The sequence below is a fragment of the Mustelus asterias genome, chromosome 2, assembly GCF_964213995.1.
Source record: "Mustelus asterias chromosome 2, sMusAst1.hap1.1, whole genome shotgun sequence".
Lineage (NCBI taxonomy): Eukaryota > Metazoa > Chordata > Chondrichthyes > Carcharhiniformes > Triakidae > Mustelus > Mustelus asterias.
The window spans coordinates 86045782-86066545 of record NC_135802.1 but is presented as its reverse complement, the minus strand read 5'-3'; the positions used below and the strand labels follow the sequence as shown (position 1 = coordinate 86066545).

Below are 20764 nucleotides of genomic sequence, written 5' to 3'. Positions count from 1 at the left end.
TGGAGAAATGGAGCAGCAGACCAGAGGGAGGGCTCTTAGATTCACTGCTGCCACACTACAGGCCTTAATGCAGGAGAGAGCTCATCTTCCAAGGAGAGCCAGGAGGCTTTCCGGGCATTCACGTAAAGGCATTAGGAAAATATAAATATGGAGGTCAATGCCAGAACTCTAGCTCTGAGGACCTGGCTAATGGACTGGGACAGGTTCAATCCCCCACATGTTAATAAAAAAATGGTCTAACACAGCTTTGAATATATTCAATGATCCAGCCACCACTGCTCTCTAGGGAAGAGAATTCCAAAGTGTTACAACCCTTTAAGAGAAAAAAAAATCCTCATTTCCATCTTGAATGGGAAAACTCTTATTTTAAGCCATGTCCCCTAGTTCTAGACTTTCCCTTAAGGGGACACATCCTCCCCGCATCCACCCTGTCAATGTACCTCAGAATTTTATATGTTCTAATAAGATCACCTCTCATTCTAAACACCAATGAATAGAGACCTAATTTGCTCAATCTTTCCTCATAAGACAACACTTCTTCACAGGGATTGGCCAGGTGAGCCTTCACGGAACTGATTTTAATGCTATCCCAAAAGTGAAGAGGCCAATACTATACACATCTGTGTAAGATGCAGTCTTACTAAGGCATTATACAACTGTAGCAACACTTCATCACTTTTATACACCATTCCCCTGTAATAAAAGCCAATATTCCATTTGCCTTCAGAATTATTTGTTGTAGCTGCATGCTAACCTTTGGTGATTCATGCTCAAGGGCACTTTGATCCCTCTACCATAGATTTCTGCAGTCTCTCTCCATTGAAGTAATAGTCTGCTTTTCTATTCTTCTTGTCAAATTTTACACCATCCACCAATTTTTTTGCCCACTCACTTAAACTATCTTTGTCCCTTGGCTGAAGCTTAATATCCTCTTTCTAACTTGCTTTGACACCTATCTTTGTGTCAACAGCAAATTTAGTTGCAATACACTCAGTCTGTTCATCCATATTTTTGACGTAGATTGTAAATTGTTGAGGCCCCAACCCTGATTCCAGTGTCATTACACTAGTTACAGCTTGCCAACCCAAAAATGAACCACTTATCTCAACTTTCTGCTTCCTGTTAACTAACCAATCTTCTATTTATGCTAAAATACTAGCCCCAACACCATGCATCATAACCTTTTATGTGGCACCTTAATGAATGTTATTTGGAATACATCATATCTACTGATCTTCCATATTCCACCTGTTTGTTATTTCCTCGAAGAATACTAGTAAATGAGTCAAACATGATTTCTCTTTCACAAAACCATGTTGACTTTGCTTAATGATATTATGGTTTTCTAAAGGTCCTGCTATTACTTTCTAATAATGGATTCAAGCATTTTCCTGATGATAGATGTTAGGTTAATTGGCCTATAGTTTCCTGCATCTCTAGGGAATTTTGACAGTAACTTCATTGCAGTGTTAATGTAAGCCTACTTGTGACTAATAAATAAACTTTACTTTATCTTTGCAGTCACTTCTGTTTTGGATCCTCAGACCCCTCATGCCCAGTGGACTTGTTAGCCTTTAGTCTCAGTAGTTAACTTGGTTTATTAATGTAATGCATACCTCAGGGAGATCAAAGTTACAAACTCACTCCTACAAAGGAGTACTTCAATATAAATCCAAAAACGCAATTTTGTTGATACTAATCAGGTATGCAAGATGAAAGTGCATGTTTTCAAAAACTAAGAAGTAATTGCTGAAATGTCGATTTAGAAAGAAACTCTTCTGTAAGAATTTTTAAGCTAGTTGCTAGTGTAATGAATATCGGATTTGGACATTCTAGGATAGAATGAGTTCAAGTTGCTGAATGGATGTTAAATCTAGAGGAAGAAGATAGAAATGAAAATGTTATTGTTAGGAATTTGAGGATAACAGTAGTGTGCAGTGTCTACAGCATTTCTGCATGAGATGGGGACGGCACGGTGGCACAGTGGTTAGCATTGCTGCCGCACAGCGCCAGGGACCCGAGTTCGATTCCCGGCTTGGGTGACTGTCTGTGTGGAGTTTGCACATTCTCCCCATGTCTGATGGGTTTCCTCCAGGTGCTCCGGTTCCCTCCCACAGTCCAAAGATGTGCAGTTTCGGTGGATTGACATGCTAAATTGCCCCTTAGTGTCAGGGGGACTAGCTAGGGTAAATGCATCAGGTTATCGGGGTAGGGCCTGGGCGGGATTGTGGTCAGTGCAGACTCGATGGACCAAATGGCCTCCTTCTGCACTATAGGATTCTATGAAACATGTTCAGTGAACTAAAATGATCTTTCATCAATTCAAATGGTTTCTGTTCCTACATTGTACATCAGCTAATGAATGAATATTCTTTAATCTGTGTTTGTTCCTTACGCAATGTTGGCAGTGATATCAAGGAAAACTAATACATATTATTATAAGTGCTATCAATACAAAATGGGTTTTCACAGGTGTCAGGGAGTTCCAAAAAACACAATTCCATTCCAAATGTAAAAGGCAAGTTAAGGCATCACAACTATTTAGTGTGAAAAAAATTATCAGATTATACATTTATCACTCCAGCTGAAAACAAGGTTTTTTCAGATGTTTAAATCCAGGAATAATTTTAATTTAAATAATTAGGATTAGAAGCAGGAGATGATTCCAAATCAAAAGTCAGAGTGAGAATAAAGCAAATGCTTTGAAAAAGTTTCAAAGGTGATTGTTGGAATTTTGTAAAAAAGGTGAGAAGGGGTTAACGATTCCAACTATTATCATCAACACAGGAATCTGGAACTTCTGAAGAATCAACCACACCTTTCAAATTAACTTTCATTACATTCAGTTTATTGCCCGACTGCTGCTTTAATCTAGGGATATATCTTAATGGTTGATCTTTATTCCTGTATAAAACTGATAGACAAAAAATAAAAACAAATAGAATGGACAGCTTGGAAAATGGTAAAGGAGTAATTTAATCAAGCAATTAGGATAACATTCTAAACTTCAAAAATGAAATTTGAGCAAACTATAACCAACACTGGGATTCAAAAATTATGACATTTTCCAGTGGATTTTGAAAGAATAAAGACACATAGGACTTAATTTTCCTCCAATGAGGCAGAGAAGTCTACTGCAGCCACCCTACTCCAACCTTGATTTTGCTCCCTTTCCTCTATCAGTATCAAAACTGACCATTACTTTCATAATGACAACAGCAGATCAGGAACAGACTCCTACTGTGAATGTTCCATGGCCTACAAGGCACAAATCAGGAGTTTAACAAAATACTGTCTCTCCACTTGCCTGGGTGGACGCATGTATATAATGGTTAACAAGCTTAACATCATCCAGGACAGAGTAAGCCATTTGACTAGTAGCTAATCCACCTTCTTTAAATATTCACTCCTTCCACTCCAGTGCACCACAGTTGCAATATGTACAAATTACAGGATAGACTGCAGCAACTCACCAAGGGTTCTTTGACAGTACCTTCCAAGCCCGTGATTTCTACCATCTAGATGGACAAGGGCAGCAGGCACATGGGATCATCACCAACTGCAACTTTCCCTCCAAGTCACACACCATCCCAACCTGGACACATATTACCATGTTTTCATCGTCATTGGATACAATTTTTGAATGCTCTACCCAACAGCACTGTCGTAGTACTTTCATTCTATAGACAGCAATGGTTCAAGAAGATGTCTCACTGCCACTTACTCAAGGGGAGCTCAGGACAACAATAAGTGTCAATATTGCCAATGGCACCTATATCTGAAAACAAATAAGAGGACATTTACTGAATAACACTGTGACTCCCAAGATTATACGGGTCTAATACCAGAAAATAAATAAAGTAAATAAAGTAAATAAATAAACTTGCCAAGTTAGCAAAATAACAAAGTCTGTCAGCTTACTTTGCATTCCAGATGCAAATTGAAACGAGATGGGGCTGCAGGCCTTAGCCTCTCAATAATTTCTATTGTTGGAATTGTATAACCATTTGGCAAATGATCCGAGAATGTATGCATTTCACATACAGTTGGGGAAAATAGTTGCTATATGAAACATAGATTATATCAAAAAGTAGATCTTGGCTTCTTAAATGCCGTATATGACAACTTTTCCCCAAAGGTGTGGTTATTTATCACAAATAGTGCTTTTCATAGGCAGCTGCCCTTTATTTCCATGCAGCACAGTAATGAAAACATGCACAAAATGTCTCTTACATCTGTCTAAACCACAACCCCACGGCCAATGAGGACACTATGAAAGCTGCTTTTATTCACATGTTCCCTGTATAAACTACTCTGTTGTCAATGTGCTAAATTTGTTCCTGCTTTAAAAAAATAAAGGTATGTGCTTTTCAACAAAATATCAAGGGCTAATTTTAACTTTCACCATCAGGCAGTAAACTGGGCCCTCCAGGTCAGTCACCCATTAAATACTCAGCTCCAAACCCTTTCCTTGTTACTCAGGTGGGGTGAATAACTTCGTAAATCTGCTGCCAGCGACTTAAGTTACAATCAGCCTGACAGTTTAACCTCAGAGAGACTGCTGTATTGCTCAATGTTTTCTAATGAACATCGGTGAGAAATGTAACATGGCTGCACAAGACTTCAAAGCCAGCAAAGTTATCTGGCATTTAATTGGTAAAGAAAGCCACATGGTGGCATAGTGGTTCGCACTGCTGTTTCATAGCTCCAGGGACCAGGGTTCAATTCCGGCTTTGGGTGAATGTGTGGAGTTTTGCACATTCTCCCACTGTCTGCGTGGGTTTCCTCCAGGTGCTCTGGTTTCCATCACAGTCCAAAGATGTGCGGGTTAGGTTAATTGGCCATGCTAAATTGCCCCTTAAATGTCAGGGAGGTTAGCAGGATAAACATGTAGGGTTACGGGGATAGGGCCTGGGTGGGATTGGTGTCATTGCAGCCTTGATGGGCCAAATGGCCTCTTTCTGCACTATAGGGATTCTATGTTTCTATGACTTAATGATGTACGGGTTAGGTGGATTGGCCATGTTAAATTGCCCCTTAGTGTCCAAAGATGTGTAGGTTAGATGGATTAGCCATGGTAAATCTGTGAGGTTACAGGAATAGGGCAGGAGAGAGGGTGTGGGTAATCTACTCTGTCAAAGAGTTGGTGTGGACTCAATGGGCCGAATGGGCTCTCCAGCACTGTAAAGATTTTATGATTGTATGATTCTTGCACAAGTATCAATTTGAATTTCATCATTCAACACACCATTGATTGAAAGGCATGCTTAGGGAAGTCAATCTTATTTAGTTGTATGTGAAGTCGATGTAGTAACAATATTATCGCCTCCAAAAATACACAGGGCCATGTATGCCAAAATTGTGCCCCACAAATGGAATACCCTGATCATCTGCCTTGCTGACTCTAAAATGGATGTAAGTTGTAGCTGGGTTGGTGACAGTTTCACTTCTGAGTCAGAAGGTTATGGATCCCAGTTTCAAGCATAAAATCTAGGTTAGCACATCAGTTTGTAGTATTGCACAATCAGATGCACTGGGCAGAGTTTTAACACAGTAAGAAGTTTAACAACACCAGGTTAAAGTCCAACAGGTTTATTTGGTAGCAAAAGCCACACAAGCTTGAGAGGCTCTAAGCCTCTTCTTCAGGTGAGTGGGAATTCTGTTCACAAACAGAACTTATAAAGACACAGACTCAATTTACATGAATAATGGTTGGAATGCGAATACTTACAACTAATCCAGTCTTTAAGAAACAAAACAATGGGAGTGGAGAGAGCATCAAGACAGGCTAAAAAGATGTGTATTGTCTCCAGACAAGACAGCCAGTGAAACTCTGCAGGTCCACGCAACTGTGGGAGTTACAAATAGTGTGACATAAACCCAATATCCTGGTTGAGGCCGTCCTCATGTGTGCGGAACTTGGCTATCAGTTTCTGCTCAGCGACTCTGCGCTGTCGTGTGTCGCGAAGGCCGCCTTGGAGAACGCTTACCCAAATATCAGAGGCCGAATGCCCGTGACCGCTGAAGTGCTCCCCAACAGGAAGAGAACAGTCTTGCCTGGTGATTGTCGAGCGGTGTTCATTCATCCGTTGTCGCAGCGTCTGCATAGTTTCCCCAATGTACCATGCCTCGGGACATCCTTTCTTGCAGCGTATCAGGTAGACAACGTTGGCCGAGTTGCAAGAGTATGTACCGTGTACCTGGTGGATGGTGTTCTCACGTGAGATGATGGCATCTGTGTCGATGATCCGGCACGTCTTGCAGAGGTTGCTGTGGCAGGGTTGTGTGGTGTCTTGGTCACTGTTCTCCTGAAGGCTGGGTAGTTTGCTGCGGACAATGGTCTGTTTGAGGTTGTGCGGTTGTTTGAAGGCAAGAAGTGGGGGTGTGGGGATGGCCTTGGCGAGATGTTCGTCTTCATCAATGACATGTTGAAGGCTCCGGAGGAGATGCCGTAGCTTCTCCGCTCCGGGGAAGTACTGGACAACGAAGGGTACTCTGTCCACTGTGTCCCGTGTTTGTCTTCTGAGGAGGTCGGTGCGGTTTTTCGCTGTGGCGCGTTGGAACTGTTGATCAATGAGTCTAGCGCCATATCCTGTTCTTATGAGGGCATCTTTCAGCGTCTGGAGGTGTCTGTTGCGATCCTCCTCATCCGAGCAGATCCTGTGTATACGGAGGGCTTGTCCGTAGGGGATGGCTTCTTTAACGTGTTTAGGGTGGAAGCTGGAGAAGTGGAGCATCGTGAGGTTATCCGTGGGCTTGCGGCACAGTGAGGTGCTGAGGTGACCGTCCTTAATGGAGATGCGCGTGTCCAAGAATGCAACCGATTCCGGAGAGTAGTCTATGGTGAGCCTGATGGTGGGATGGAACTTGTTGATGTCATCATAGAGTTGTTTCAGTGATTGTTCACCATGAGTCCAAAGGAAGAAAATGTCATCGATGTATCTAGTGTATAGCATCGGTTGAAGGTCCCGTGCGGTGAAGAAGTCTTGTACGAACCTGTGCATAGAGATGTTGGCATATTGAGGTGCAAATTTGGTCCCCATGGCTGTTCCGTGTGTCTGGATGAAGAACTGGTTGTTGAAGGTGAAGATATTGTGGTCCAGGATGAAGCGGATGAGATGTAAAATTGCATCTGGAAACTGGCAGTTGTTGGCGCTGAGCACTGAGTTTTAACCACAGTGCACCATGCTCACAGTGAAAGAGGAAGTGGGAAGCACTCCTGTTCACTTGTGTTTTGCCGATTTCCACATAATTCCAATTAAAAGTTAAAATGTTGTGTGGTGAGCATGGAAGATACGTGCGAAGACCTGGCAGAGGACGATTTTCAGCTGTGAAACTTGCCATCAGCTGACAGTGCAGCTGATACATGCAGGCTATAAAAGAACTTTCTGAACAAACAGGGGGGCTCTTCATCAGAGCCACAACTTTCCTGTTCAACACCATAAGACATAGAAGTTTAAAGTTTATTTATTAGTGTCACAAATGGGCTTACATTAACACTGCAATGAAGTTACTGTGAAAATCTCCTGGTCGCCACATTCTGGCACCTGTTCGAGTACACTGGGGGAGAATTTTAGCATGGCCAATGCATCTAACCAGCACATCTTTCAGACTGTGGGAGGAAACCCACGCAGATACGGGGAGAACATGCAGACTCCGCAGAGACAGTGATCCAAGCTGGGAATCGAAGCTGTATGGCTGGCGCTGTGAGCCAGCAGTGCTAACCACTGTGCCACCATGGCACGGCTGTTGCCAAATTTAAATTCACCTGTACATATTTCACATTACATTGATTTCACTTTATTCATGTGCATCATCATTGTTCAGTCAGGGATAAATGTAACGGTGTCTCATTGTTGGCACGCACCATTGGTTATAAGGGAGTTAGGGACATTACTTTCATGTAGAAGAAACAATGGCTGGGGTTTTTCAACACCTACCCCCCTCCCCACGGCTTGTTTTCCGGGAGCAGAGGTAGCTCTCCCCTGACTGCCAGTGGGATCTTCTGGTCCTGCCAAAGTCTGTGGTATTTTATTTCGCTCACCTGCCCTGCCACCAGAGAAACCACCACAGGCAGGTCACCTTCAGCAGGACTGGATGATCTTGCCAGCAGTAACAACCAGAAAATCCCACCCAATGTTGTGTTTTAATGTTCACTCTTCATTGAATGTTCATGATAGGGTCCAGTGTTGCCCTTGCCATTCTGTGGGACATGGCTGAACATGCAGGCTGAATTTGAGGAAAAGGTCTAAACCTACTGGAGAGTTTTGCAGAGGTTAGGTTGGAATTGTTAAGAGTACACATGAACATGTATAAAATGTGAATATGGTCTGTGGAACTGTCAAGCTGTGAATCATTTAAATCCACTGCTCTTTACATTTTGAAAGAAACAGCACACAGTTGAAAAAACAGTCAGTACTTACAACTTGTATAGATATTTTTTGACATAACTTTGACGGTTATCATTGTAGGCTTAGTATTGCTTGACTGCCATTATCACAATGGGAGTGTTTGTAAGTTCACAATTAGTAGTTATGAAGTAGTTAGTAGTTACAAAGGACTGTCTTTGATTTGGGGCGATGAATACAAATTTTTGTCGTTGTAAGGGATTAAGTACTGAAGGGATTTAAATGTATTGAATGGGATTTTACCAATGAGAGTGTTATTTTTAAATATAATGAAACCTGTAATGGATATTTAAAACTTCATTTTATTTCATCTCGGCATGAGTGCTGAGGTCTGCCTATGGTGAATACTGATTGAGTTGGGATGGAGGATATAAAGGTAAAGGGTGGTAGGCGGGGATCAGGAGTTGACTTGAATCTGTAGTAAGTTGGCATGAGGCTATAAAGGGGTTTGAGGATGAATGGGGGATGATAGGTTGGCATGAGGCTATGAGGGGACATGAAGGTGTGGCTAGAGGGACAGAGGTTCATATAGGAGTATAAGGGGCAATGGGGATGAGTAGAGGGAATGAGATGGCATGGATCTGGCATGAAATGTGTGAGGGAGTTAGGGAGTGTGATGGGTGAATGCTTGAAGCTATGGCAAGGTGCTAATGTTACGCCACTGTTTAAAAAAGGAAGGAGACAAAAGGCGGGTAACTATAGGCCGGTCAGCTTAACGTCTGTAGTAGGGAAAATGCTGGAATCCATTATTAAAGAGGAGATAGCAGGGCATCTGGATAGAAATGGTTCGATCAATCAGACGCAGCATGGATTCATGAGGGGAAAGTCGTGCTTGACGAACATGTTGGATTTTTATGAAGATGTGACTAGGGCGGTTGATGGAGGAGAACCGGTGGATGCGGTGTTTTTGGATTTCCAAAAGGCGTTTGATAAGGTGCCCCATAAAAGGCTGCTGAAGAAGATTAGGGCACACGGAGTTGGGGGTAGTGTGTTAAAGTGGATTGGGGACTGGCTATCCGACAGGAAGCAAAGAGTTGGAATAAATGGGTGTTTTTCCGGTTGGAGGAAGGTAATTAGTGGCGTGCCGCAGGGATCAGTACTCGGGCCGCAACTATTTACCATTTATATAGATGATCTGGAGGAGGGGACGGAGTGTAGGGTAACGAAGTTTGCAGACGACACAAAGATAAGTGGAAAAGTGAATCGTGTGGAGGACGGAGAAGATCTGCAGAGAGATTTGGACAGGCTGAGTGAGTGGGCGAGGATATGGCAAATGGAGTATAACGTTGATAAATGCGAGGTTATACACTTTGGAGGAAATAATAACAAATGGGATTACTATCTCAATGGAAACAAATTAAAACATGCTACCGTGCAAAGGGACCTGGGGGTCCTTGTGCATGAGACGCAAAAGCCCAGTCTGCAGGTACAACAGGTGATCAAGAAGGCAAATGGGATGTTGGCCTATATTGCGAGGGGGATAGAATATAAAAGCAGGGATGTCTTGATGCACCTGTACAGGGCATTGGTGAGGCCGCAGCTGGAATACTGTGTGCAGTATTGGTCCCCTTATATGAGGAAGGATATATTGGCATTGGAGGGAGTGCAGAGAAGGTTCACCAGGTTGATACCGGAGATGAGGGGTTTGGATTATGAGGAGAGGCTGAGGAGATTGGGTTTGTACTCGTTGGAGTTTAGAAGGATGAGGGGGGATCTTATGGAGACTTATAAGATAATGCGGGGGCTGGATAGGGTGGAGGCGGAGAGATTCTTTCCACTTAGTAAGGAAGTTAAAACTAGAGGACACAGCCTCAAAATAAAGGGGGGTCGGTTTAAGACAGAGTTGAGGAGGAACTTCTTCTCCCAGAGGGTGGTGAATCTCTGGAATTCTCTGCCCACTGAGGTGGTGGAGGCTACCTCGCTGAATATGTTTAAAGCGCGGATGGATGGATTCCTGATCGGTAAGGGAATTAAGGGTTATGGGGATCAGGCGGGTAAGTGGTACTGATCCACGTCAGATCAGCCATGATCTTATTGAATGGCGGGGCAGGCTCGAGGGGCTAGATGGCCTACTCCTGCTCCTATTTCTTATGTTCTTATGTATGTTCTTAAGGTGGGCCTTTCAAATTGCTTGGGCCAGCACCTAGAAACCCCTGTGGCTGCTTGTGCACTGTTTCCAGGGGCAGTGGGCCCAACTCTAGCTAGCCTGAAATCAATCGAGTTTCGCCCATTATTGCATCACTCATTCTTCCAAGCTTAGTGTTAGATGCTGTGCCAAATATGGCAATAAATACAGGGTAACACTTCCAAAGAGAGGGAACATTGGCCTTTTAGAGTCTGTGTCATTTTAATGCTTTTTTCAGAGTTCATTTGGAACACTCTAGCAGTTTCTTGTGGACAGGTCAAAGCTGGATAATGATGTGGTTTTACTTGATCTGAGAATATTACGGGCAGATGATTAGCCTTGTTGTATATCGATCAAATGCAATAGAAAACAATTGCAAGATATGAAAGTGAGCTTGGTAACTAAGACAGTATATATAAAGCCAAAAATTGTATTGGAGTCTCAAAGGTCACATCGTGTGCCTATCATAACTCAATGCATCACCGAGAAAGCCTAGCTTTGCATGTGATAATGATTAACATTTTGTTTAAAGCTCTGTGCCTTTAATTATTTTCACTTTCTGCATTAGAAGTAATTCATAGTTGATCTGCCAAAATTGCCAGAAGTTGCAATACCTGCAGGGCAAGAGAGATCAGCTCAATGGTCACGTATTATTGCAGGCTGTAAAGTAAATTTATGATCCATGCCTGCAAGGAATCGACTGCCTGCCAAGAGGCATGATCATTCAATTCTGAGGCACATTACCAAACCAGACAGTAGGCACAATTTGAAAATGTTCCCTCTACTACAGTGCAAACTTAGGATTTTCAATATCCGAGGCAGAACGCTCCTGTTTTCAGAGAAGTAAAAACATTTTTTTTTACTTTCCAAGGCAAAACCATTCTACACAATTGGACATGTTAACCTTAAGGATAATGAATGGCACTCTCTTATTTTCTGACAGTTGGAATGTTTATGCTCAACAATATCACCAGTAAACCTAACAACAAATATATTTGCTTATACCAAAACAATTTACACAACTTCAAGACTGGAGTAACTAGAGAGAATGTCATGGATCAAAGAATTAGCCTTAAAAAAAAAGGCTTACCAGCAGTTGAACAAAGGACCTCTTATTTTTCTCAGCCAATGAGGTATCTCTTTTGAATACCAAGCAAACAAACTAACTCAAATTAACATAGGGACAAAGTAAAAGGGACAGATTCCCAAGTGGAGGGGGAACATCCAATACCAAAAATCAGCCAATGAGGTATGTCTCAATTTTGTCCAGCAATGTAGGCAAGTGATAATGAGTGAACAGCCTGTTTAACATTTCTCTTTACCGCCATTGATTTCAATGAATATAAAAATTGAAACAGATGTAAAATTGGCTGCTCACACACTATTACCTATATTAAACTATTGCACCAAGTCAAACTCTACTGAAATGTGTGACAGCCTATTCAGCCAGGAAATGTAGAACATGTTCTTCAATTAGTTTTGTTCTCTTTTTTCGATAACAAAAGCTGATATGGAGGCTAGTTCCTTGTTCCCAGGTCCCTTGATGGCACAAAATTTGTTGCTATGAAAACCATAGCTGACTTTAGAAATACTTAAATTTAAGTATTTAATGTCAAATGGAACATCAAGCAAAAAAAAAAATTGTAATGGTTAGACTTTGGGGGGTTTTAGTTAAAAAATAATTAGAAATTTATATTTTTTTAAAATCAAGATTACAACCCTCTTTTTAGGCTGCTGGCATGTATTGAGCCATTTTAGCCTAATGGTACATTACAACTAAAGGGATTATGGCTGCTTTGTGCATCAGGACTATAATAAGCATCACAAGAAATTGGATTTTTGCCATTTATATAACACAATGCACAGAGTGTGATTGTAAGGCAAAATAGGGGCTTGAGTTTCCTCTGCTATCTGATCTATAATGGTGAAGATAGTAACAGACAACGAGGGGGAAAAAAATCAACGAGTTGGGGACAACATCCCCTTCCTCCACAATCTGAATTTTCCTCAAGAAAGAGCATTCCTCCGAGGCCTGCAAGAGAGCTTAGCCCTTTGTCCGCTGGCTTGCTTCTTCCCCACTCCTCTGACTGTGAGACTGTCCCAAACATCCCTCCCATTGTACCAATGCTCAGCCACTGAGAGCCGGGAGCCATTCCTACCGGTCCTCAGCAGCAGCCTCCTGCTAACCAACATTCTGCTTGCATCCACCTATTGCTGCCACTTCCAACTGTGTGCAAACAGGGGCTTGAAGGGGTTTATGTGGATAAGGCTTGGGCATTAAAATATTTCAAGCCTCATGTTTCTGAGGTCTAAAGAGTTTGCTATTTGCCTCTGTTCCAATTCAAACAACCCCCACACAATTAAAATCGAAGCTTCAGTCTTCATTTTTGTTGCATAGTTCAAAGTGCAGCTTACACTTTAAAAGGCTGTGGTTTGCTTATGTGCTACAGTCATTCAGCCACACGGCAGAAGACTGATTCACCATTGTGATAAGCGCTAATACTTAAAAATAGATTTTGGATGTTACAACTGATAACTCTGAACTGAGAAAATTATTTAGAAAAAATAGAAATGTTAGATATTGAATGCACATTTAACCAAATGCTGTATTATAGATGGTGTTAGTTTATGAACAGTGCAGTGTGTTTGAATGCTTGATTAATTACTTCAGTAATGAATGACCTAGTCATGACCAAAATAATTGTCTTATTTCATCCCTCTAAAACCTTGACATATTAAAGGATGTCAACAGACCTCAGACCCATGGTAAATTTTAAATAATCGACCCCTCTTTTTTAATTGAGATTTCCACTTTCATTTGAAAGACATTTATTAATTAACTAATTTAGCGAAACTTTTCACCTCATATTTTCATTTCAGCGTATGTCAAATAGCTTGTTAATCTCAATGCAGAATAAATGGCGCTGAACTGGAGGCAGATTTACTGTTCTATAAAATATAGGAGAAATTTCTATTCGGAGAAAATCCAGTTGGGCATCCTGACCTCCAAATTCTCCATGTGGAGTCTTGGCAGGCAAAGCTCTGTGCTGGGAGTGCAACTTCATAAACTTGTGTATTCAATACGTTCTGCTAATCAAAGCATTCCCAGTTGACAAACTAAAAAAAGAATCATATTTATATAAAGGGCAGAACTTATAACCAAAACAGGAATGGAAGATCGACATTAAAGGGTGTTTCCCACCTAACCTAATTTGCATTTTCAATGGAACTAAAGTTGATAGTCCTCTATGGTTTCTTGTCATACCCACAAAATATTCCAAACTACCTCACTGATTCTGAAGTTGAAATTCCTGTTATTTCGGAAAATATAGCAGCTACTTTTTAGTAAATAGGGCAAATGACCAACGAGCTTGTTTTTGGTGGTATTGATTTGGGATGGCATAGTTAGCAAGATAACAGTCTCTGTTCCCTTGAAACATGTCACAGAATCTGTTATGTCTACCTGAGCAGGTAGACAAGACCTCAATTCAACATCTCATCTAAAATATAGGACTGATGTAAATGCTGCTCTCAGCATTAAAATGTCAGTCTGGTTTATCTGCTTAAATTATGGAGCAATTTTCTGACTCAGAGGTAATGATGTTATCAACTAATCAAGTAAATACACTGCGATTATGTCATGGTTACAATTTTTTCAGTGTTCACATCTTCATGTTATGGTCTCTGGAGCAGCATGGTAACCTAACACAATAATTTTACCAGAGGAATTTTACACTGTGGTTAGACACAGCAGAAAATCACCAATATTGGATCATCACACACAGCACACACAAGAATGTCTGCCACAAACATGGATATGTGAGAATAAATTCAAGTGTGTAATTTCAGTTTGAGATTGAGATGAAAGTCAAAAACTACCAGGTTTTGTTCTTATGACTGGTGAAATTACCAGAATTATTTGTATCAATATTCGCTTTCAAGTATCCATTATTCAGTTTGAGTGGATGGCATTGGGATAGTGCTCTCACATCAGTCACCATCTAGTTTGAGTTCACATCAGTCAACTCAGGATACTGGAAATCTAAAATAAAACAGAAAATGAGGTCTTCGGGCCCACTAGCCCCTCTCCCCCATCCCCACCGCACGGGCATCGGGCAGTGGCAAGGGGGTGGGACCAAGGCCTATTGGGGGAGCAGGGCCTCTGGGGGACGGGGTGAGATCGATGGGGGTGGGGGGGGTCCTGCTGTCACTCTGCAGTTGGGATCACAAGCAGAGGGATCGAAGGATTGATCAGCGCTGGCCTGCTTGGGGGGCCAGGGAGGTCGGGACCACCGAGAGGCCGGCGCTATGCTGCCGGCCTCTCCAGTGGGAAAGGACCCCCCACCCAGTGATTCATGCTCAGGCACTCTGTGCTTCAGAGTGTGGGAGATCCATTTTGAAAGTTCCGCTGAAAAAAATAGTGGGGTTTACTTCCAATTTTACGCGAACACTTAGTTTTTTTGGGGAGAATGCCACCTATTATTTATAAAATCTTTCGCTGAAAATAAAACTGACAGAATATTTAAGATGGTTAATAGTCTCAGCATTTAGACTCTGCTCCAAAGTCTTAAGAGATTCACCCTTATGACACAAGACATAATTTGAATGCCTCAAGTGCACTACACCCTTAAGAGAATGTTTTTTCCCAATACAGCTGCTCCCTGATGTACTGCCATTTGTTCTGAAGCTAAATCTAGCAGACACAGCTTGTGTTTCCTTTTGCAACCAGGAGAGTACATTATCTGCTAAGCTGACTCTGCCCATGATGGTGACCATTGTGATCTTCCGATGTCAACACCAAGCAGATGGTAAATCCCTTTGAATGGTAAATTGTTTCTTCATTTGTTTTATTTTTGAGTCTTAGGCTTTAGCAAAGCATGAAATCTCAAGCAGTCAATTATTAGGATTGTAAATATAGTATAATTTGCAATTATAACAAGATATCTAAGATACTACGACCAACAATAGATTGCCTTCCTATTCACTGCAGACACTTGCGTCAAAGAACAAAAAGGAGTAGACCAGGATTGCAACCGACCTTTATACATCAGAGTGGCCTTTGCCTAAAGCTCAAAGCAAGATGAATCATGGGCAATGTATTCCTTGGCATATCCTGCTGCTGTGTTCATTATATCCGAACACTCTTTCCTAGCTTTCCAATCATTTTAAAATCAAAAATAATATTAGAAAGATGATGAGATTACATTTAAAACAGAAGCCTCTTCGCAAAATTAAGAATTACAAGACCACATTAGAATAGATTATATATGGAATTTAACATGTTAACTTAAGTTTCCTCGATATGATTTTCGGATTATTATTTTTTGCAAATTTACATTTGTAGTAATAGTGTACAATCCAATGTCACTACATTGTAAATGAATGCTCTAATGGCAAAAGCCAGTAGCAAGTGGCAAAAGTGAGATTGAGGCCACCTACAGCAATGGCAGATTTCTCCACCCTACAGTGATGAATTTAGAGGAAAATCCAGCAAGGGGCAGGTCTCAAGACGTAACACTGATGAGTAGCCTTTGATTCACCTGCCCACAAAGATCGGGGCACCATTTTTAAAGCCCGCCCCATGCTAAGAATTTGACCTCGACTCCACCCCCCCTCCCCCCCGGCCCAAACCACCCAGCAACTGCCCAGGCAGTGCCAAGGTCAGGAAGTGATGCCTGGACATGACCCTCTCCCCCTTGACCTCTCAAGGAGGTCTACTCACCAGGTGCGTGCCTTGAGAGACCAGTCGTGATTTATGCCATTCTACCCAAGACAACCTGGATGGATTTTCTGATGGGAGGAATGATGCGGGCCTGATTATTAAATGCTAATACATTCAAATTATGTTCCTGAACTTCGAGATACGTGCCCTGTCACTGATGGGGGAGGGGGCAGGATGGTGGAGATAATCATGTCACGCATTTATACTGATGTGAAACATGATTTGGGAGTTCTTGCAAGATCTTCTGCTTCTGCCGCAGAACCTATCTGATAAAAACGGAAGTGGAAAATCCTGGCCTCTGCTTCATCCCGAAAGTTGTTTAATTTGTTCATCCCAAGTCAAAGAATGAAATGGTATTCAGTTGTGCCAAAGAATTATACCCAGGAGCCAGTCTTCAGGGATTGTAAATAATCAATCTCCGAACTCTGTTGTATGTTTGATCTTACACTTAGCAGCAATATGTCTAAAATGAAAGATATCAACTATGTATTCTTGAACTAGTTAAGAAAGAAGATTTTCTCTCAACTTACCGCTCCCAGATCTATGATGAAGCAATCTCCTTTATTAAAGCTGGCCCAGTTAAGAGGAACTTCTGTTGCTCTGACAGTCCTTCTGCCTTTAATATGTAGCAATCTCTGTGCGGAGAGGTCATTTGTGATGACATGTGTAAACCCTGAAGCCACACCACCAGCCTAAGATAACAAGAGAAACAAACAAATGTAAATGGATTTTTCTATGTGCAATTTGTCATGCTAATAAGATATTAAGAGCAAGCTTATTTAGGAATCTAATTTACCAAAAATACAGGCATTAGTAAGTTCTTTTTTCATGTTTAACTGTAAAGGTCAACATACTTTTGCCTGGTTAGGCATCAAATAATCTCAGCTCACTGAACAGTGAGGATCAAGCAGCTCTACTATACCAGCATGTTTGCTCCTGGTGGAAGTTTGCATTGCATTAAGATACAATGGAGCAGCATTTCATTGTTTTTTTAACAATGTTTCAATAAATCTTTATTAAAATTCCACACATTTTTCATCTTGAACAAATAAGAAAATGCTTCTTGATCTTCTCTGACCCGCATTATCAATGAACAAATGGAAGCTTTGGGATCCTGATGATTAATTCAATCTTCTGTCTTTTTATGTTCATAATACAATCCAGATTCAAGCTGAATAAAAGAAGTTTGGAGGAGATCTATTGTCCACATATGATCAGAGATTTGTTGTGGAGGAACGTGATATTCTCTTCTCAGAGCCAGCAGCAACTCGCATTAGGTCCACCACCATCTTGGCCTTCCATCTCACCTGTCTCTTCTACATTGCTGCTCCAGGTCCTCCAATTACGTAATTGTTACTGATCGTGATGGCACTTTAGGCTGTTATGCAATGTTGACACATAATTTGCCAAGGCGTTTCACAATTTTCTGCTTGACTAAGTCTTAAATTGTCAACAGTAGTATCTTCACATATCCATCATTGGACAGCGACAACAGTTACATACATGAAGGTTGATGTCAAACACAACCTCCATGAGTAATCTGGATGCAGGTACAAAATACTTTCATGAGATCAAAAAATAGCCAGAATAAAAGCTGGAAAAGGATTCTAGAAACAGAAGAAAAGAATGAACAGGGCTGAAAGGAAAGATCCCTCACACTTCAGTTTGGAAAGCTTGAAGGATCCAGGTAAATTGAAGTGAGAACCCCTCCGTTAAATTTTATAAGGTATCTTCTCATTTATTGGTCTCTGTGTAACAAGCTCTGAAATCATAACATTGGGATCTACCAGTATAAATATAGAAGGATACAAAGAGAGACAGAAAGCGGGCTAATAACAAAGGTGGTCACATTATTGATTAGAGAAACAATCATGGTTGTGAGGAGGGATATTATCTGGAACCAGCTAAGTAAAGCCATTTGAGTTGAACAAAAGATCCTGTCGAGCTCCAAACCATCACAGGGCGATAGAATAGCACATAGCAGGCTAATTCTAAAAAGTGCAAAACAATAGGACATTAATAGTTGAGAATTTCAACTACTATAAACTTGGATAGAATAAATGCAAAAGGTATAGAGGGGACAGAATTCTTGAAGTACATTCAGGAGCACTTTTGTAGCCAATACATTGAAAGCACAAAAGTAGAGGTAATCCTAAAAACTTTGAAGGAATGTATCTGGCAGAATCTGGCAGGCAGAGCATTTTGGTGGTTATAAGTGAGTTAGATTTAGTGTAGTTATGGAAAAGGACAAAGAAAGATCAGTCAAAAAAGTTCTCATTTGGGAAAAGGTCCAATTTTACTAAGCGGATATGTGATTTAGCAAAAATAGACTGGAAAATCAGTGTCAGAACAGTGAGAAGCATTTATGGAAGAGATAAAGAGGGCTCAGAACAAATACATTCCCACAAAAAAGAATGGAGCTCCTAAATCTGGACCTCTGGTTGTCAAAGAGCATACAGGATAGGATAAGTCAAAAAAGGACACTTATTTCAGATACCAAGAACTCAAAACTGCAGAAAACCTAGTGGATTGAAAAAGTGCTGGGGTGAAATTAAAAATGAAATTCGGAAAGCAAAGAGAGGACATGGAAAAATATAGTTAGAAAGAAGAAAAAGCCAAACACTCAAAGATGTTCATAAATAAATAAGGAGCAAGAATAGGGCCAGATGGGAACCATGTACTATTGTGTATCATTTACACTGCAGCAAAACAAGGCTCCTTCAAGAGCACCTTTTAACCAATACCTTTTACCAGTTAGAGGGCCAAGGACAGTATATTCATGGGGAACACCACCATCTGCAAGTTCCCCTCCAAGCCACCCATGATCCTTACTGTATCGACATTCCTTCAATGTCGCGAGGTCAAAATCCTCAAATTCCCTCTCTCACTGCATTGTAGGTGTACCTGTACCACTTGGATTGCAGCGGTTCAAGAAGGTGGCTCGCCACCACCTTCTCAAGAGCAAAGAGTGAAAGGTACCAAACACTGGTCTAGCCTGCGAAAGAATAATATAAAAGTAACCTGTCCGTGGAAGCAAATGTCATGGGCATGGTTCTTGATTAATAGTTGGGGCTGCATTTTTCCAACCTTGGGGGCAGGCCCTGAGGTCGGAACTACTTCTGGGTCCTGACCCCACAAACATCAAAGGCGAGCCAACAGGTGGAATCTCCCGGAAAGCATCCAACTAAGGATCATTGGCCGCTTTCTTGTGTTTGAGACCCAATAGGAGAGCCTGGAGCTCTGCACAAACACCAGTTTCCCCAGCAGAGACAGGAATTCCCAAGCCTGGTGGGAAATTGCAAGAACACAGCAATATGGGATGCACTTTGATATATTCTACAAATGTTGGACTAAAGAGGCCCACAGTCATCAATGTGGTGGGCAAATGTCTCCAAAGAATTGGTTCTGGCTGTGGCACCCTCCACGCTTCAGCTCCTTCATTGGGGCACCAATGGCCCCCTGTCCTGCCACTGGTGGGTGCTTCTAGAGAGCTGGCCGGTTTTGTACACAGCAGAAAGTTCCCTGTTTCCTCAGAAAATGGCCTCCAATTAGGCTCGAGTGGGGTAATTAGCTGCCTGTCTGGTTGGAGTGTGCTGCTGACTTTCTTCACTGTTTACTCCTGGGAAGGTTTCCCTGGAGGAAGGAATGGTTCCCCACTATTTTCCCAGCCCCAATGCCTTCAGCTCCATTTCCACAGGGCTGGGAAAATTCAAATCATTGCACCCGAGGAACGATGTACACACTGCAACCATTGAAGAGGAATGTGAATTCTATGATGGGATAAACTGTTGTAAGATGGGAAATATTATGGGTTTAGCATTGTTGAAAGTAGATAAATCACCAAGCCTGGGTGAAATGAACTCCAGTGTGTGAAGTGAAAGCAAGGGAGCAAAAGCAAGAGGGTCTGACTATTATTTTCCAATCCTCTCCAACTACAAGCATGATATTGGAATACTGCTGAGATATTGTTATTTAAAAAGGGAGAAAGGGCAAGATTAAGTAATTATAGGCTGGTCTGCCTAACCTCAATTATAGAGGCAAACTATTAAGATAAATTCTGAATCATCATTTATTAAGGCATAGATCAATCAAGGACAGTCAGCATGGATTTGTACGGGAAGTTTATGTCTGAGTAGCTTGATAGGAATTGCACAGATTCATAGACCTGTTACAGTGTAGCAGGAAGCCATTAGGCCCATCATGTCTGCACCAGTTCTCCGAATGAGCAATTCACCCAGCGCCATTCATAAGAACATAAGAAATAGGAGCAGGAGTCGGCCATCTACCCCCTCGAGCCTGCTCCGCCATTCAATAAGATCATGGCTGATCTGATAGTGGGTTCAGTTCCACTTACCCGCCCGCTCCCCATAACCCTTAATTCCCTTAATGGTTAAAAATCTATCTATCTGTGACTTAAACACATTTAACGAGGTAGCCTCTTCTGCTTCATTGGGCAGAGAATTCCAAAGATTCACTACCCTCTGGGAGAAGAAGTTCCTCCTCAACTCT

At 41.6% G+C, this 20764-nt stretch overlaps 1 protein-coding gene across 1 annotated transcript in view; it reads right to left on the bottom strand.

Moving 5' to 3' along the window:
* Nucleotides 1-20764, bottom strand: part of scin (scinderin) — a 148852-nt gene that overhangs the window by 117014 nt on the left and 11074 nt on the right. The window contains exon 3 of the mRNA XM_078238349.1: nt 16786-16947. Coding sequence (XP_078094475.1) covers nt 16786-16947 — 162 coding nt within the window. The remainder of the gene's footprint in view (nt 1-16785; nt 16948-20764) is intronic.